The 16,688-nt window shown below is 39.8% G+C and overlaps 1 protein-coding gene and 1 long non-coding RNA gene across 9 annotated transcripts in view; one reads left to right on the top strand and one right to left on the bottom strand.

Annotated features, from left to right (window-relative positions):
* Positions 1-249: 249 nt before the first annotated feature.
* Positions 250-5,458, bottom strand: LOC132506749 (uncharacterized). 2 transcript variants are annotated; one of them, XR_009535950.1, is made up of 4 exons: positions 5,355-5,458; positions 1,574-1,738; positions 1,084-1,222; positions 250-883 (listed from the first exon to the last, which is right to left on the bottom strand). It is a non-coding gene; the product is annotated as an uncharacterized LOC132506749 (long non-coding RNA). The 2 variants fall into 2 exon arrangements; XR_009535951.1 differs by having other exon boundaries at positions 250-1,222.
* A 54-nt stretch (positions 5,459-5,512) lies between these two features.
* NOC3L (NOC3 like DNA replication regulator) overlaps positions 5,513-16,688 on the top strand; it is a 47,901-nt gene continuing 36,725 nt past the window's right edge. For all 7 annotated transcript variants that reach the window (XR_009536186.1, XM_060126822.1, XM_060126821.1 and 4 more), the window contains exons 1-8: positions 5,513-5,641; positions 6,636-6,843; positions 8,289-8,421; positions 9,174-9,331; positions 9,915-9,968; positions 12,153-12,283; positions 15,227-15,388; positions 16,144-16,237. Coding sequence is in view for 6 of the 7 variants with exons in the window: in XM_060126822.1 (XP_059982805.1) it covers positions 5,633-5,641; positions 6,636-6,843; positions 8,289-8,421; positions 9,174-9,331; positions 9,915-9,968; positions 12,153-12,283; positions 15,227-15,388; positions 16,144-16,237 (949 nt within the window). In the remaining variant the exon portion in view is untranslated. The remainder of the gene's footprint in view (positions 5,642-6,635; positions 6,844-8,288; positions 8,422-9,173; positions 9,332-9,914; positions 9,969-12,152; positions 12,284-15,226; positions 15,389-16,143; positions 16,238-16,688) is intronic.

Raw genomic sequence — 16,688 nt, 5'->3', positions numbered from 1 at the left:
CATGACTTTGTGCATGGAAACTACTTCCCCTTCCCCACAGATTTTTGAAAGCAATGAATAAATAAAGAGTGGCTCTGAACAGCCAATGCAAGTAAAGAAAGAGGAAATGTCAGGTCTTAGAAGTTTATCAACAAAAGTCTTAAATAAAAAAGAACACATATCACAGTCCTAGGAAAATCCCTCTTTAATTGTTTCCTCATCTATATTATTGCAGATTAGAGAAAAAAAGCTTAAGGCATTTGACCTCTTTTGCTGAAAACCACTCCCACTGGTGGGACTGGCATCTTATTACACTTCTCACCTGATACAACAATGACTTGACTACACTATAGTATCTAATCCTCAGATTTATTAACTTTAAAATGGAGCCAATATTTATCTCATAAGATTATTGAGGATAAAGTAAGATAATTATATTTAGGGAAATATAAAAAGTGCTTCATAAGTGATAATTGTCTTAGGTTGGGGGTCCCCGAATCTGACCCTGAGTCAAGGTGTTATGAGTTGAATTGTGTGCCCCATAAAAGATATTAAAATTCGCATCCCTGGTACCTATAAATGTGACCTTATTTGGAAATAGGGTCTTTGCACATGTAATTAAAGTTGTGATATGGTCATCAGAGTGGGTTCTTGATCCAATATAACCAGTGTTCTTATATGAGGGGAAGATGGCCACGTGAAGACACAGAGACACAGGGAGAATGCTATGTAAAGATGGAGGCAGAGACTGGAGTGACGCATTTACAAACCAAAGAATGCCATGGGTCGTCAGCCATCACCAGAAGCTAGGAGAGATGCATGGAAGAGACTTTTCCTCAGAGCCCTGAAGAGGAACCAATCGCACCAACACCTTTACTGTATTTCCAACTTCTGGCCTCCAGAACTGTGAGAGAATAAACTTCTGTTGTTTTAAGCCACACAATTTATGGTACTTTGTTACAGCAGCTCCAGGAAACTAATACACAAGGATTTGAGAGTATGTGGTTTATCTTGAAGGAGAGACCTGGAACCACTGATAGCAGAGTGGGGAAGTGAGACTGGGGAGAGAAGGCCAGTAACAGAGTGGGCTGATGGGTAAGTTACCTCTGCAGGTGGGGCTCAGCCCTTCTGTAGACTCCTGGAGACAATGTGGAAGATGCCTCCGAGTTGTCCTGCTTCTCAGGAGTGAGGACATTGGTATACTTATTAGTATAAATGTTGGTATATTAGTGTTCTATGGCCGCTGTAACAAATCACAAATTTGGTGGCTGAAAACAACAGAAACTTATTCTCTCACAGGTCTAGGCGTCAGAAGTCCGAAATCAGTATCCCTGGAATCATGCAGTCAGCAGGGTCACCCTCCCTCTAGAGGCTCTAGGGGAGAATCTGCTCCTTGCCTCTTCCTCCTTCTGATGGCTGCTGGCACTCCTTGACTTGTTGCTACATCACTACACTCTCTGCCTCTGTGGCAACGTCTCCTCCTCTTCTGTGTGAAATCTCTCTCTGCCTAGCCCGTAAGAATACATGTGATTGCATTTAGGGCCCACCTGGACACTCAAGAATCATCTCCCCATCCCAAGATCCTTAATCATACCTTTGGCTCTACAACATAAAATTCAATAGTTTCAGGGCCTGATGTCTTCAGAGGACATTTTCCAGCCTGCCACAGGTGGTATATGTATATATCCTTCAGCTTCCATTTGTCATTGGTTGAAGGCTGCTCTCAGGGGTGAAAATTCCTCAGCACTTCTGTCCTGTCCTGCAGGGGTTGAGAAAAACTCAGGTGAAAAGTTGCAAGCCCTTGCAGAGGACTTCTTTCCGGCATGTATGGAGGAAGTGCTGAGAGGATGTCAATGGGATGACAACAACAACATCTGCTACGTTATTATTTTTTGTTATTATTTAGGTTTTTGGTTAATTTTAAATTGAATAATTAATCATTAGTTCTAATTATGGTTATCAGCTATTTTAGCCTATTTTCTGATGACACACAATATAAATTATTTGCACTATCTGAACTTAGAAAATATTATCCCACCTACCTGAACTTTGTCATTTCTACAAGGGTCCACTTAAATATACATTGCTCTGTCCTTTCCTCCAAAGCAGCTTTCTTTTATTGTTTTTCTTTTTTTAGCACCTGTGCAATCTCTTATTAATCTCTATTTGGTCATGCATAATTATCTTTCTCAACTATATATATATATTCCTCAACTATATTTTAGCATTGACGAAGGTAGAGGAATGACATGTATATTTTCAAATTCTTGATGCTGGGATTTTGGAGACTTATAATTATAATCTGGTACCTTTAGTAATTTTTCATAAGGAAATACGAAGCATCTACTTTGAACATATTACATGCTTTTAGTTTCTTCAAGGTCCCTTCTTATAACATATACATTATCTTGTGGGACAGGAAACTCTGAAGCCTTATTGTACTTTGCCCACTTAGTGACAGTTTTCAAACCAGTTTGTTTATAGAAAACAGAACTGTAATATGGTGAATGGCCGAGAAATTCCTGGCTTATTTCTAAAGATCTCTGGAATATCAGGATTCTGGCTGTGGGTAAATGAATGAAATAGGCAACGTTGGAAGAGGTACAAGTGAAAAATATAGTATCATTTTGAACATGGTGATCTGAAGTTCCATGGTTATCTTCTGGAGATGTCCAGGAGGTAGGTGGTTACATGACTGAAGCTTGAGGGAGAGATATGGACCGGATGAAAGATTTAGGAATCTCTTTGCATTAGGTAGATGGATGAGATCACACCAGAAGAGCAAGTAGAACATAAAGAGAAGTAGAAAAGTGGGCCTGGTACTTCCCTGGTGGTGCAGTGGTAAAGAATCCTCCTGCCAATGCAGGGGACATGGGTTCGAGCCCTAGTCCAGGAAGATCCCACATGCCATGGAGCAACTAAGCCCGTGCACCACAACTACTGAGCCTGCACTCTAGAGACCATGAGCCACAACTACTGAGCCCGTGAGCCACAACTACTGAAGCCCACACACCTAGAGCCCGTACTCCGCAATAAGAGAAGCCACCGCAATGAGAAGCCCGCGCACCGCAACGAAGAGTAGCCCCCGCTCGCTGCGGCTAGAGAAAGCCCGCGCGCAGCAACGAAGTTCCAACGCAGCCAAAAATAAATAAATTTAAAAAAAAACTTAATAATTGTGTCTGAGATAAAAAAAAAAAGTGGGCCAACAGTGGAACCCTGAGAGTCATCTACATTGAAGAGGCAGGAGGAAGAAAGAATGGAAGTAGGAGAACCTGGGGAAGAGGCTGTTAAGGGAGCCAAGGGAGTCAAAATTCTAATGCGAGAAAGGAAAAATGCAGCAGAGAGATCTAATAAAGTTAAAAAAAGAAAAAAAAATGATGTAATTCTGTGCACACTTAAAAAAAATTCACAACAACTTGGAGGTTCTTGGTGATCTTAATGAGAGCAGTTTCAGTGGAATGTTATGGGCAGAGTTTCAAAAGGGCTCACAGGAAACTCTGGGTATGATACCTGTGAAGCTACTTTGGGGTAGTCCAGTGACCCCCTCTTAGCTCAAGTGTCCAGGAAAGCTATGGAAGATCCAAGAGGATCTAGAGCCCAAACTGAGCTTAGCAGTGATTTGAGTGAATGGGAAATGACACAAAGCTGGGGACGACATAACTGAGAAACCAGAAGATTACATTAGCAGGAATCATGTAAACTTCCATTTGTTAAGTTTGCGTTTAAATAACAGATTGCTCAAAATCAAGGTGGGAGAGATTTAGCTTGGCAACAACTGTTTAAAAATGATCCAAAGATTTTTGGTTGATTATAAACTTAAAACGGGCCAAGAGTATAACTTAATTCTTAAAAAGGCTAGTACAGGCTTGGGCTGTGATAACAGAGAAGAGGAAGTGGAGATAAAACTAGTTTTTGCGGTTTTTGTTTTTTTCTAAGTAAAGACAAACAGGGAAGGAGGAAAATAAAAAAGAAATTAAAAGGAGATGGAGTCATTAGGAAAAAAATTAAGGACGGAAGAGATTTCAGTATATTTATTGGCCAAGGGTAAAGATCCATTAGGGAGAGAAAGAATACAGGAGAAAAGGGATAATTAGCGATACATGGAGTCCGATGAAGCTGGGAGAAGTTGGTTTTGAATGGAAATGGGGATGCCTCACCCTTGGAGAGACTGGATGGAAGGCTGAAAGGATGGGAGTGACCACAGATAAGCTGTTATGTTTGGGAAGGAATTCAGCCACTTGGGAAGAGTACAGGATAATGTTCTCAGTTTGCTTGATGAAGTAATATTCCAGTGGGATAGGTTCTTCTGTTTCTGAGAGTGTGTGTAAAGAAGACAGAGCAATGGGGAAATTGGGGAAGTTGGAAGGGAGGGTAAGAAGAGTTCTGGATAGAATGGGATTCTTGATCTTTGAAGGGGGATCCAGAAATTGGCAGGTTTCCTCTCAGTCTCTATAAGATCAACACCCACTAGGGAGGTCAGATTCTTTGGAGCCTCTGCTGGCTTTTCCCCTCTGGCTCAGGACTGCTAGGCCAGACTGTGTCAGGGATGTGCTCAGAATCACAGACTTAAAAAAAAAAAAATCTTAAGTGGAATTTTAAAATTTATTCATGAAAAGAAGTCTTTGAGAGACAATCATTTTGAAAAACATACTCTTATTCTTGCAATGTCTAAATCGTCCTGTTAAAACTCATGACTGGCGGAATTACTAAGCAGACAGTATAATTTACAGAAAAGTAATAGTTGTAAGATACTGAAATGCAGATGAATCTCACTGGTATAACTCTTAATCAGACAGTGGTTAAAATTAAGGCAAAAAGTGTTTCAAAATAAAACATTAAGAATCATGGACTTTTCAATATCCTGGTTGTTATATCATAGCTTTGCAAGATGTTACCTTTGGGAGGAACTGGCTAAAGGATATACGGGATCTCTATTATATTTTATAACTGCATGGAAATTTACAATTGTCTCAAAATAAAAAATTTAATTAAGAAAAAAAAGAATCATAGACTTTTGAGTGTCGAAAGGTCATGAGAAATCATTAGCCGTTCCACAAACGCGCCCAGAGAGCTTGTCGAAGGCCAGGCGAGGGGCGGGTACTACACGAAAGGAATAAGCTCTTCTCTGTCCTCACGACTTTACGGGAGGAAAGCTGACTACAAAACTCAGCATCTATAAAAGAAAGATGAGACGAGCTACATCCTACAACAAGCTAAACATGAGGAGACGTACAAAATGAAGACAGGGATTGAAAAAAACAAGTCCTTTCGTTCTGAGGGGAGAAGCCCGATTTCCTTAAGAATTTCAAAGAAACAGAGCAAGAGTCAAAGATTCAAAGACCCTGTGAGGTGAACCCCACCCTAGGACCATTCACCTTTGGCGATTCCCGGTTCCATGTGTGCTCACGCGCGCGCACGCCGCGCCGCCGACGACCCAGGGACGCGAGAACGTTACCGCGAAAGGGCGCGTGCCCGCTCCTGTCTACGGAAGTCCCGCCCCCATTTCCGGCGGCGGAGGGTGGGAAGTGGCTAGGAGCCCCTTCCGGCTAGAGCAGTGACGCCGGTTTCGCACGTGTGTTTCTTCTTCGGAATTCCCGGATTACCCCTGCCCCTGGTGAATTGGTCGGGCCTGGGTTCCCCTGCAGATTAAAGGATGAAGGCGGTAAGTGTCCTTAGAAGCCCGGTCCCCGCGGCTTATGGCCCCTTTGGCTCACAGAGTCGCTCCCTGGTGCAGCCTTTCGGCGGTTCTCGCCCTTGTATGGGGGGCTGTGGCCTAGATTAGGGGGTCCCTCCTGGCTCTAAGTGCTGTCAGCGTCCCCGCCCTTAGACCTGGCTCCTTTTTCATCGCCCGGTGTGCGCGCTTGGCTTCAAGGGACCGCAGTGAGACTAGCACGGAGTCTTGAGTTCATACATAGGATGTCAGATTTGAAGGGTTCTACAAGACCGTCTTCTGAACCCGTTATTTCACAGATGAGAAGCAGGGTCCTGCCTTCAATGAGCTTATGAGTTGTGGGACCTGAAATAAGTCCGTTTTTTTCTCCCTAAAGGGTAGGAGATAAAAAAGCGAGTAATTTCTGAGTGAGAGGTCACCAGCAAGAGAGTTGTAATCCACATACCCGAATTCAGTTTTGCTTTCCTTAGTTTAAGGGTCTTTGACAAATCACATAAACTCTTTAAGCCGTAGCTTCCCCAGTAATATGAGGATAACAGCTGTCGCTACTTGACTAGGCTGTTGGAGGTAATATGTTAGAGCACTTTGTAAACAAGTAAAGCGATATGTAAACGTCAGTTATTGTGAAATACAGCCAGCATTTTGCTCTTATTATGCCAAACTACAGGCGTTAAGCTAGCCTTGAATAACCGTTTACCACTAGCTTAGTGGTTCTTCACCTTTTTTGGAGTCTTAGACTCCTTTGAGCATCTGTGGATTCTGGTCACAGGAAGACCCTCCTGTTGAATAACTGATGATCTAGTGCCATTCTGTAGGATTAATGCCATAGTGTGGTTTTAGCTTTTATATCCAAGACCCATGGCTGTGAGACATTAAAATTGTGGAATTGGTCTAATGAAATTTTATAATCAATTCTCTTTAACCTGATTTTAAAAATAATTTAAATTTCTGGATATGCAGTGCTTCTTCTGTTGTTGTTTTCTAGAGAAGAAATAAAAAACAGGTCCCAAGCTTTCGGAAGTTGCTAAAAACTAGTAAAGTCAAACTTGAAAACAAGCTAAAAAACAAACAATTTAAACAACAAAGCACTCTCAAGAAGTACCGAAAAGAACAGAGGAAACTAAGACAAGCTGTAAAAGATGCTGTGTCTAAGAAACCTATTCCATTGGAGGACCCAAAGGAAAAACGACCAGGTAATTGTGAAAACATTCATGTGTTCCAGTTTCCATTGATTTGTTTTAAAATGTTCTTCATGGAATAACTTTGCTTTCTAGTAATCACTCTTCTTGTTCTCAGGTCTTCCTACGAGTAGGTAAGGATCGTAGTCCTATATGCTTTATCACAATTAGTATGAGAAAACATTTCAGTACAATATTCACAGTGAGAAAGAGCTAGACTCGCCTTTCAGTTTGTCTAGAAAGCAGATCTGAAGATACAATACATACTTGGGAAAACAGACTCAGAGTAGCAAATGTAAATAATTGTTGGGCATGCCAGTGCTGCCACTTTTCCGTTCACTGGCAGTTAGCTAAGGTAAGAACATTGCTTTTCTCTGGTGCATTCTTCACAGTATTGCTAAGTTTCACTTAGTTTTCTAAACTTCTGGCTCTCTTTTCACTTGGAAACTTGGAGTGAAATTAAGCTGTAATTGTCAGGGTTATTCTTTTGTAAACCTGTTCAAAAATTCCCAAGTACTCAAAAAACAGGTAAGGAATATGACCATTTTGAGTCAGACCAGTTTTTCTACAGGGTTACTCATACTTTCAGGGAATTCATATTTGGCTATATCTGACTATTCATTCTTCCCATGCCCATCTCATTCTCTTATCCTGACCTATTTAGTTTGATCCCTTGGCAACACGTTATTGTGATGTATAAAAGGTCATGGGACTGGAAGTCAGGAAACTTGAACTTTTCTCTTAATTTTGTTGCTTACTAGCAGTGTGGCCTTAGTCCGTCACTTAATCTCCAGGTACTTCATCTATTTAAAAAACAAAAATGCATTGGTTGAGTTAGATGTTTTTAAAGATCTATGTAAATTTCAGAAGAATTTAAAAAGCATGATGTGTTAGTAATTACATTTTAAAAATAGAAGCAAAAGATTTCTTCATTCTTACATGTTGAGCATCTAAATGAAGTCTCTCAGGCAGTTGGATATAAGAGTATAATGTTCAAGTGAAAGATCTGGGTTAGAGAGAATAGTTTTTGGAATTATCAACATGTAGATGGTAATCAAAGCCTTAGGCTTGGGTAAAATCACCATGGAGACTGTGTAGCATGAAAATAAGAGAACCTAGAACAGAATTTTAAGGAACCCAGCATTTAAGAACTGGGTGATCTCAAATGCTCTGAAGGACATTGCAGAATGTGTGGACACACTTATTTTTTGGTTGTTACAGTGACCTAAGAATGCTCCTGGCATTTAGATTTCAGGGGTCAGAGATGCTGGCATTTTGCCTAGCCCAGGACACCCAAGTACAACAAAGAATTGTCCTGCCCAGCGTATCAGTAGTGCTCCCGTTTAGAAACACTGGGCTAAGGTGTTAGTAAAGCACATGCTTTTCCTATCATAGACACAAAAATGCAGCGTTCTACATTTCTAATACTTGTTTCTGATTTCTTGTTGTTGTTGGAACAGGTAAAAGGATTGAGAGGGAAGAGGAAGAAGAGGAGGAAGCCCTTCCTTTAGATATGATGGATGAAGATGACTTACAGTTAATGAAGGATTTAGGGCAAAGAGCGTCTTTTCTAACGAGAGATCTTTCTTCTAGGTAATACTTCATTTAGATTATAGTCATTCACATCCTTTCAGTGCTAAAAACTTGGTTCTGAATTTTACTTAGGTGGTTAGTGCAAGATGCTGCTCATCTCTGAACACAGTGTTTACAAAGAGTAAACCCTATTCAGTCTATTTCCTAAATAAGGTTAGTTCATAAATAAAACAAGCGGATTTTATTTAGTGTATATCTTTATTTCTTTTGAGTTTGAATAGTGAAGTGGAGTGAATGGGTGAAGTATGCTGTTCTTTGTTTGAGGCAGAGCAGTCCTGAGTTCTTTATGGCCATGTTACACATGCCTCAGTCCTTGTTACCCTATTAGGTACATATTATTCCCTTTTACAGAGAGGAAACTAATGCTTTCCCATTGTCACAAGTAGTGGATCTGAAATTTAAACTTAGATACTTCTAAGTCAAAAGTCCATGCTATGTTGTGACAGTTTTGGGGAAAGTAAAATAGCATGATGTCACCCTTGGCTCTGTGGAATATTCTTCAAAGAAAAATCTGCTGTAACTTTCACCTTGTTTTGCCTCTAAAGGGAAAACTAAGTGTAGCCATAGTTTGGGTCTTTATGGTTGGCCATACAATTCATTTATTCATTTACTGTACAAATGCCTGGTCTAGATGCTAATATCTATATGCCTATTAAAGGTTTGGTTAGTGGTTTATTTTTCTGTGCTTTTAAAATGATAGGTCTCTAGGTTCTTTTTTAAATATGTTAAAACTAAATTTTTTTTTCTTGTAGTGAGCCTGTTCACGCCAGGAAGCGGAAGCATGAGCATGTTATAGATAAATATGAAAAAATACCAAGAACTCTGCAAACTGCACCAGAGAAGGAACTGATTCACTTACTTCCTATTAAAGATAAAAGTGGTATAATCCCACAGACGAGAGAGAAACCAGGTGATCAGCCCATGTATTAGTTAAAATTTTAGTTCCTTACTAATAATCACGTTCAAAATTTTTTCATTCAATATTTATTTTAACTTTTACCCATATTTACAAAAGGGGATAGCTACAGTTAGTCATAGAGCAAACTTGATGATTTTGGCTGGAAATACAGATGGTTATCTCAGGTGCCCATTGTACTATGAGTACAGCTGAAGCCACAAGGTTAAGGTGATTCTTTTCAGAGTATTTCATTCTGTTGTTTCTAAAATTAGAGCATATTAGTCATCCTTTTTTAGCCTTTTTTTCCTTACATGTATTTTTTGTGAAATAAAACGCACACAAAAGTCTAGAAATCAAAGATGTGAAGGTAGGTGGTTTATCACCAAAAGCATACCCATAAAACTACCATCTGGGCAAGAAGGAAGTACTGCCAGCACCCAGAAACTTCCCTATACTCCCCTAAATCACTAATTGCTCCCTCCTGACAAAAGTAACTATTTTCCTGAGTTTTATGGTAATCACTTCCCTGGTTTTCCTTGTGGTTTTACCACTTATGTATATTATCACACTTTTAATATGCATATTTTCCATATAGTTATTGACAGTAACCAAGATGAAGAGGATCAAGAAGAGATGGAACCTGAAGAAGGTAATGGGATGCATCTTTCTAGTTACTAAATTGTTAATTGAGAATTACATTTTTTTACTTAATAGTGAATTAATTTTACATAAAATCTGGAATGTGCATTTTGGAGTACTGGTCATTTCAAGCTCATTTCGAACATTTTCCCACATTTTGAAAGTCTTACTTTGTGTAACTTGAGTCTTTTTAAAAAAAAAAATTATTTTTTATTTAATTTTGGCTGTGTTGGGTCTTTGTTGCTGCACACGGGTTTTCTCTAGTTGTGGCGAGTGGGGGCTACTCTTTGTTGTGGTGCGTGGGCTTCTCATTACAGTGGCTTCTCATTGTGGAGCATGGGCTCTAGGCGCACAGGCTTCAGTAGTTGTGGCATGTGGGCTCAGTAGTTGTGGCTCATGGGCTCTAGAGTGCAGACTCAGTAGCTGTGGTGCACGGCCTTAGTTGCTCCGCAGCATGTGGGATCTTCCCAGACCAGGGCTCGAACACGTGTCCCCTGCATTGGCAGGTGGATTCTCAACCACTGCACCACCAGGGAAGCCCTGTAATTTGATTTTTTGTTGCTTTTATTATGGAAAATTTTATTCAGTTATGTTTGTGATGTCTAGGTATGCATGAAAAATCTTATAAATTGTTACTGTTTTGAATTCTTTTTAATGGTAAAGAAGGACCTACCTACAAATAACTGTTCACTTTTTAGCTTAAATTGTAAAAACGATTCTGTGGTACAAAATTATTTTGGTTCTTTCTTAGACCAATTATACTTTATGTATGTCTGCTTTACATAACTAAATGTGGGTTCTAAGAGCTAGAACAGTTCTAATCAAAGTTAAACTGAAAGAACATATTTTATTTATTTTTTAAAATAAATTTATTTATTTAATTTATATATTTTTGGCTGCGTTGGGTCTTCATTGCTGCATGTGGGCTTTCTCTAGTTGCGGCGAGCGGGGGCTACTCTTCATTGCGGTGCACCGGCTTCTCACTGCGGTGGTTTCTCTTGTTGCGGAGCACGGGCTCTAGGCATGCGGGCTTCAGTAGTTGTGGCTCTCAGGCTCTAGAGCACAGGCTCAGTAGTTGTGGCACACAGACTTAGTTGCTCCGCAGCATGTGGGATCTTCCTGGGCCAGGCCTCGAACCCATGTTCTTTGCATTGGCAGGCAGATTCTTAACCACTGCACCACCAGGGAAGCCCTGAACGTATTTTATTGTTTGAAACTATATTGGTTTGGAATTTGTGATAGAACAAGCTGGTTAAATTTTACTTTCTCTTAGCAAACCATATTAGTGTAAATGAGATTACAGGACAACTGTTAACTGTTTTTAGGCATCCTTCATCAGCTCATTACAGATTATGCTTGTGTGTTTATTAAATCTAATTCCCTGTGAATTTCTTAAGGTGGATGTATTTTTGTGTAGCTCAAAGGACTATAGAGTTGAAAATAAAGGAGCATGTACTTTTAAAAAAACTAAATGAGATTGCTCTTTCCCTTAATTAGTATGAATTATTGTGGGTTTATTAGCACAGTAGTTAAAAATGTGAACTCTTAAGTCAGACTGCCTGGGTTTGAATCCCATTTCTGCCAGGGATATGAGCTTAGGCAAGTTACTTTCTCTTTGCCTCAGTGTATCTACAGAATTGGGTTAATGATAGTACTTGCCTCATGTGATTGTTGAGAGGGTGATATGTAGTAATCTTGGCCCATGGCAAGTGCTTGATAAAAGTTAGCTATCATGATTATTTGTTTTTTATAAATTTATTTATTTTATTTATTATTTTTGGCTGTGTTGGGTCTTCATTGCTGTGCACGGGCTTTCTCTAGTTGCATGGAGCGGGACCTACTCTTCGTTGTGGTGCATGGGCTTATTGTGGTGGCTTGTCTTGTTGCGGAGCACAGGCTCTAGGCACGCGGGCTCAGTAGTTGCATCACGTGGGCTCAGTAGTTGTGGCTCGTGGGCTCTAGAGCACAGGCTCAGTAGTTGTGGTGCATGGACTTATTGCTCTGCAGCACGTGGGATCTTCCCAGATCAGGGCTCGAACCCGTGTCCCCGGCATTGGCAGGCGGGTTCTTAACCGCAGCACCACCAGGGAAGTCCCGATTATTTGTTACTACAAGAAAATTATTTTATTAATTAAGGTTCTTGGATACTTGTAAATAAAGACATGTTTAAGAGGGGAAACCTAATGTGTTTCAGAGATCATTGAAGAACCCATTAAAGAGCTGACATTAGAAGAACATTTAATTGAGAGGAAGAAGAAACTACAGGAGAAGAAAATGCGTATCGCAGCCTTGGCATCTGCCATATTATCAGATCCAGAAAGTAATGTAAGTATAATTAATTTCCTTAGGCTCTTCATATTATATGGTGTATCAGTCTAATCTTTTAATATTCTTTTGTTAGCTATATGCACACACAGAAAGGAAGAGCATTAACAAAATGTAGTAACTGAGTTAGAATAAGAGTACACAGGACCTTAGCCTAATCCAAATCTGTAGTCTTAGAAAAGTTACTTAAACATTCTGAGTCTTACTTTCTCCATCTCTAAATGAAGATATTGGACTTAATGTTGTAACTCTAAAAGTGGTTAAGTGTAAAAATTAACAGTACTAGGGAGGAGGAACCAACTTGCAAGTTGCTTGACTGATCTGCAGAGTTATTAAGGAAGGTGGTACACAAAAGCCAGTGAGATTAGTTCAGGAATAATTGTAAGTGGAAAAATTTTTTTCTTTAAATTTATTTACTTATTTATTTTTGGCTGCATTGGGTCTTTGTTGCTGTGCGTGGGCTTTCTCTAGCTGCAGCGAGTGGGGACTACTCTTCATTGCGGTGTGCAGGCTTCTCATTACGGTGGCTTCTCTTGTGGAGCACGGGCTCTACACGCGCGGGCTTCAGTAGTTGTGGTACGTGGGCTCAGTAGCTCCGTGGCACGTGGGATCTTCCCAGACCAGGGCTTGAACCCGTGTCCCCTGCATTGGCAGGCGGATTCATAACCACTGCGCCACCAGGGAAGTCTGGAAAAAGTCTATCTGTTTTAAATAAAGTAGACTGAAGAGTTATAATGAATTATCAGTGAGCCATGGGCATGGGGGTAAAGGTGGTGATAGTTACAACATGTGGGCTCAAGAAACCTGAGGTTCAGTCTTGGCTCTTTTTTTTTGGCGGTACGCGGGCCTCTCACTGTTGTGGCCTCTCCTGTTGTGGAGCACAGGCTCTGGACCTGCAGGCTCAGCAGCCATGGCTCACAGGCCTAGCTGCTCCGTGGCATGTGGGATCTTCCCAGACTGGGGCACGAACCTGTGTCCCCTACATCGGCAGGCAGACTCTCAACCACTGCGCCACCAGGGAAGCCCCTTGGCTCTTTTAAGTACTATCTGTTAGACTTTGGGAAAGTCGTTTTACCCAAGCTCATTTTCTTCATCTCTAAAAAGAGGATGGTACTTTTTTGTTTTTTGGCTGCGCTACGCAGCATGTGGGATCTTAGTTCCCCAACCAGGGATCGAACCTGTGCCCCTGCAGTGCAAGTGTGGAGTCTTAACCACTGGACTGCCAGGGAAATCCAGATGGTACCTATTTTAAAACTGTTGTGAGGATTAAATGATAAAATATACATGAAGTCATTTAAGGGGTACTATTCTTTTTAGCTTGGTGTCCCCAGCATCCTACTGTGATGAGTATTTGTTTATTGAATGATAAAATAGATTATTTACATTTATAGAAAAAAAATTCATATGGGTATGCTTTGCTGTAGTACTTGTCCTTTTCTAATAAAGTGAGGGGAAAGGTCTGGAGCAGAATTGGGGAGGGGAATTTGGAATATTTCTCACCAGTATGATCTCATATAATCAGTATAAAGCCATAGAGACAAGAGCTATTGATCTCATTTTACAGTTGAAAAATTAAGGCTTACAAATTCAAGTTGTTTCATATTTTAATAGCTACTAGATTGGAACCCAGGTCTTCTAACTCTGGATCCTCATGCTCATTTCATACAAGTTAGGGTTGCAAATAGGTGGTGGCGTATTTGTCCTCTCACCACTATATGGCAAACATTTTTGACCAACCAGCGTATTCTGAAGATAGCAGAGCACTCCAGCAGGCAGTGGTAGTTCATCCAGTCAAGCACATTTGTTGAAATCAGCTTTTCACTTCTTCATCACATAATACAAATGATCTTTCTATGATCTTGTTGAAACTAAATGTGGATACATTATATTTAATTCCTGATTAGTTCATGTATAGGTGAATAATATACTTGATTGATGTATGTAACATTTTAATATATTTCAAAAAGTGTTTTTAGGGAAATATAGGACACACATGTTTTAGGAAAACCCAGTGCCATTTGCAGCAACATGGATGGACCTAGAGATTATCAGACTAAGTGAAGTAAGTCAGACAGAGAAAGACAAATATATGATATCACTTATGTGTGGAATCTAAAAAAATGATACAAATGACCTTATTTTAAAAATAGAAGTAGACTCAGTCATAGAAAACAAACTTACGGTTACCAAAGGGGAAGGGGGCAGGGGAGAGATAAATTAGGAATTTGGAATTAACAGGTATAGATTACGGTATATAAAGTAGATAAACAACAAGGACCTGTATAGCACAGGGAACTGTGTCAGTATCTTGTAATAACCTATAATGAAAAAGAATCTGAAAAAGAATATATGTTTTTATATATATATAAAACTGAATCACTTTGCTGTACACTTGAAACATTGTAAATCAACTATACTTCAATTAAAAAAAGTAGCATCGGGCTTCCCTGGTGGTGCAGTGGTTGAAAGTCCGCCTGCCGATGCAGGGGGCACAGGTTTGTGCCCCGGTCCAGGAGGATCCCACATGCCACGGAGCGGCTAGGCCTGTGAGCCATGGCCGCTGAGCCTGCGCGTCCGGAGCCTCCACAACGGGAGAGGCCACAACAGTGAGAGGCCTGCGTATCGCAAAAAAAAAAAAAAAAAAAGTAGCATCATAAATAGAAAACCTAATAAAAAAAGAATTTCTAAAAAATAAATAGATTAATAAATTTATACTTTTTAAATTATATTTTTTCTAACTGCTTATTTAACAAAAATATGATGAACTTATAGCTTTAGTGATATATCTTTTGTAAATGTGAGCAGTGTCTGTAGTTGTGTGTGGCTGTACTAGACTGTGAGCCATTGTGTGAATTCCACTTACTGTGCCAGATGTGAGGCTGTTGTCTTTTGTTTATAATTGTCTTGCCATTTCTCTAGCCATATAAGGTATTTCTTTAACAGATTAAAAAATTGAAAGAATTACGTTCCATGCTGATGGAACAGGATCCTGACGTGGCTGTTACTGTTCGAAAGCTGGTGATAGTTTCTCTGATGGAGTTATTTAAAGACATTACTCCTTCTTATAAAATACGACCCCTAACAGAGGCAGAAAAATCTACCAAGGTAATGCTGGATATAATTTTTTTTTAACATCTTTATTGGAGTATAATTGCTTTACAATGTTGTGTTAGTTTCTGCTGTACAACAGAATGAATCAGCTATATGCATACATATATCCCTATATCTCCTCCCTTTTGTGTCTTCCTCCCACCCTCCCTATCCCACCCCTCTAGGTGGTCACAAAGCACTGAGCTGACCTCCCTGTACTATGCAGCTGCTTCCCACTAGCTATCTATTTTACATTTGGTAGTGTGTATATGTCAATGCTACTCTCTCACTTCATCCCAGCTTACCCTTCCCCCTCCCTGTGTCCTCAAGTCCATTCTCTACATCTGCGTCTTTATTCCTGTCCTGCCCCTAGGTTCATCAGAACCTTTTTTTTTTAGATTCCATATATTTGTGTTAGCATACGGTATTTGTTTTTCTCTTTCTGATTTACTTCACTCTGTATGACAGACTCTGGGTCCATCCACCTCACTACAAATAACTCAATTTCGTTTCTTTTTATGGCTGAATAATATTCCATTGTATATATGTGCCACATCTTTATCCATTCATCTGTTGATGGACACTTAGGTTGCTTCCACGTCCTGGCTATTGTAAATAGTAATGCTGGATATAATTACTACACAAAATAAGCTGAAAATTTTGCATAGCTAGAGATGGGAGAAATAGTGGGGACACTCATATTTTGTGGTAATTTAAAAATGGGTTTCAGTATTTTGATTTAAGGAAATAATCTTTTTTGGTCTTTTTAGATCCGCAAAGAAACCCAGAAGTTAAGAGAATTTGAAGAAGGCCTGGTTAGCCAGTATAAATTTTACTTGGAAAATCTGGAGCAAATAGTTAAAGGTATATTAAGAATATCTTAAAAGTATGTAACACACTTAGCTTTGATCAGGAATGTGAATTCTATATTCTGTCCTGTGTGTTTAGAGTCATGTAGCGTATGGTCAGGAGCAGAGTCTATAGAGTCAGACTTCCTGGGTTCAAATTCTGGTTCACCACCTATGTGGTGGGCAAAGGACTTAATCTCTCTGTGCCTCAGTTTTTCCTGTCTATAAAATGGGAATAAGGATAGTACTTTACCTCATAGGATTGTTGTGAGTGGTGAATTAATTTATAGATATAAAGTAGAATTATAGTGCCTATACTAGGCACTGTGCTTTATCAGCTATTAGTATTAGTATTATTGTTGCTGCAGTTCTTTACCTAGTAAGTAGTTGTATGTTTCTTGAATTCATGAATGGCTGGAATTTATTCTGCTGGTTTTTTTTGAGGGTTTTTTTCCTACATCTTTATT

Source organism: Lagenorhynchus albirostris, chromosome 16 (genome assembly GCF_949774975.1).
Source record: "Lagenorhynchus albirostris chromosome 16, mLagAlb1.1, whole genome shotgun sequence".
NCBI classification, from domain to species: domain Eukaryota; kingdom Metazoa; phylum Chordata; class Mammalia; order Artiodactyla; family Delphinidae; genus Lagenorhynchus; species Lagenorhynchus albirostris.
This window is presented reverse-complemented; position numbering and strand designations above follow the sequence as displayed.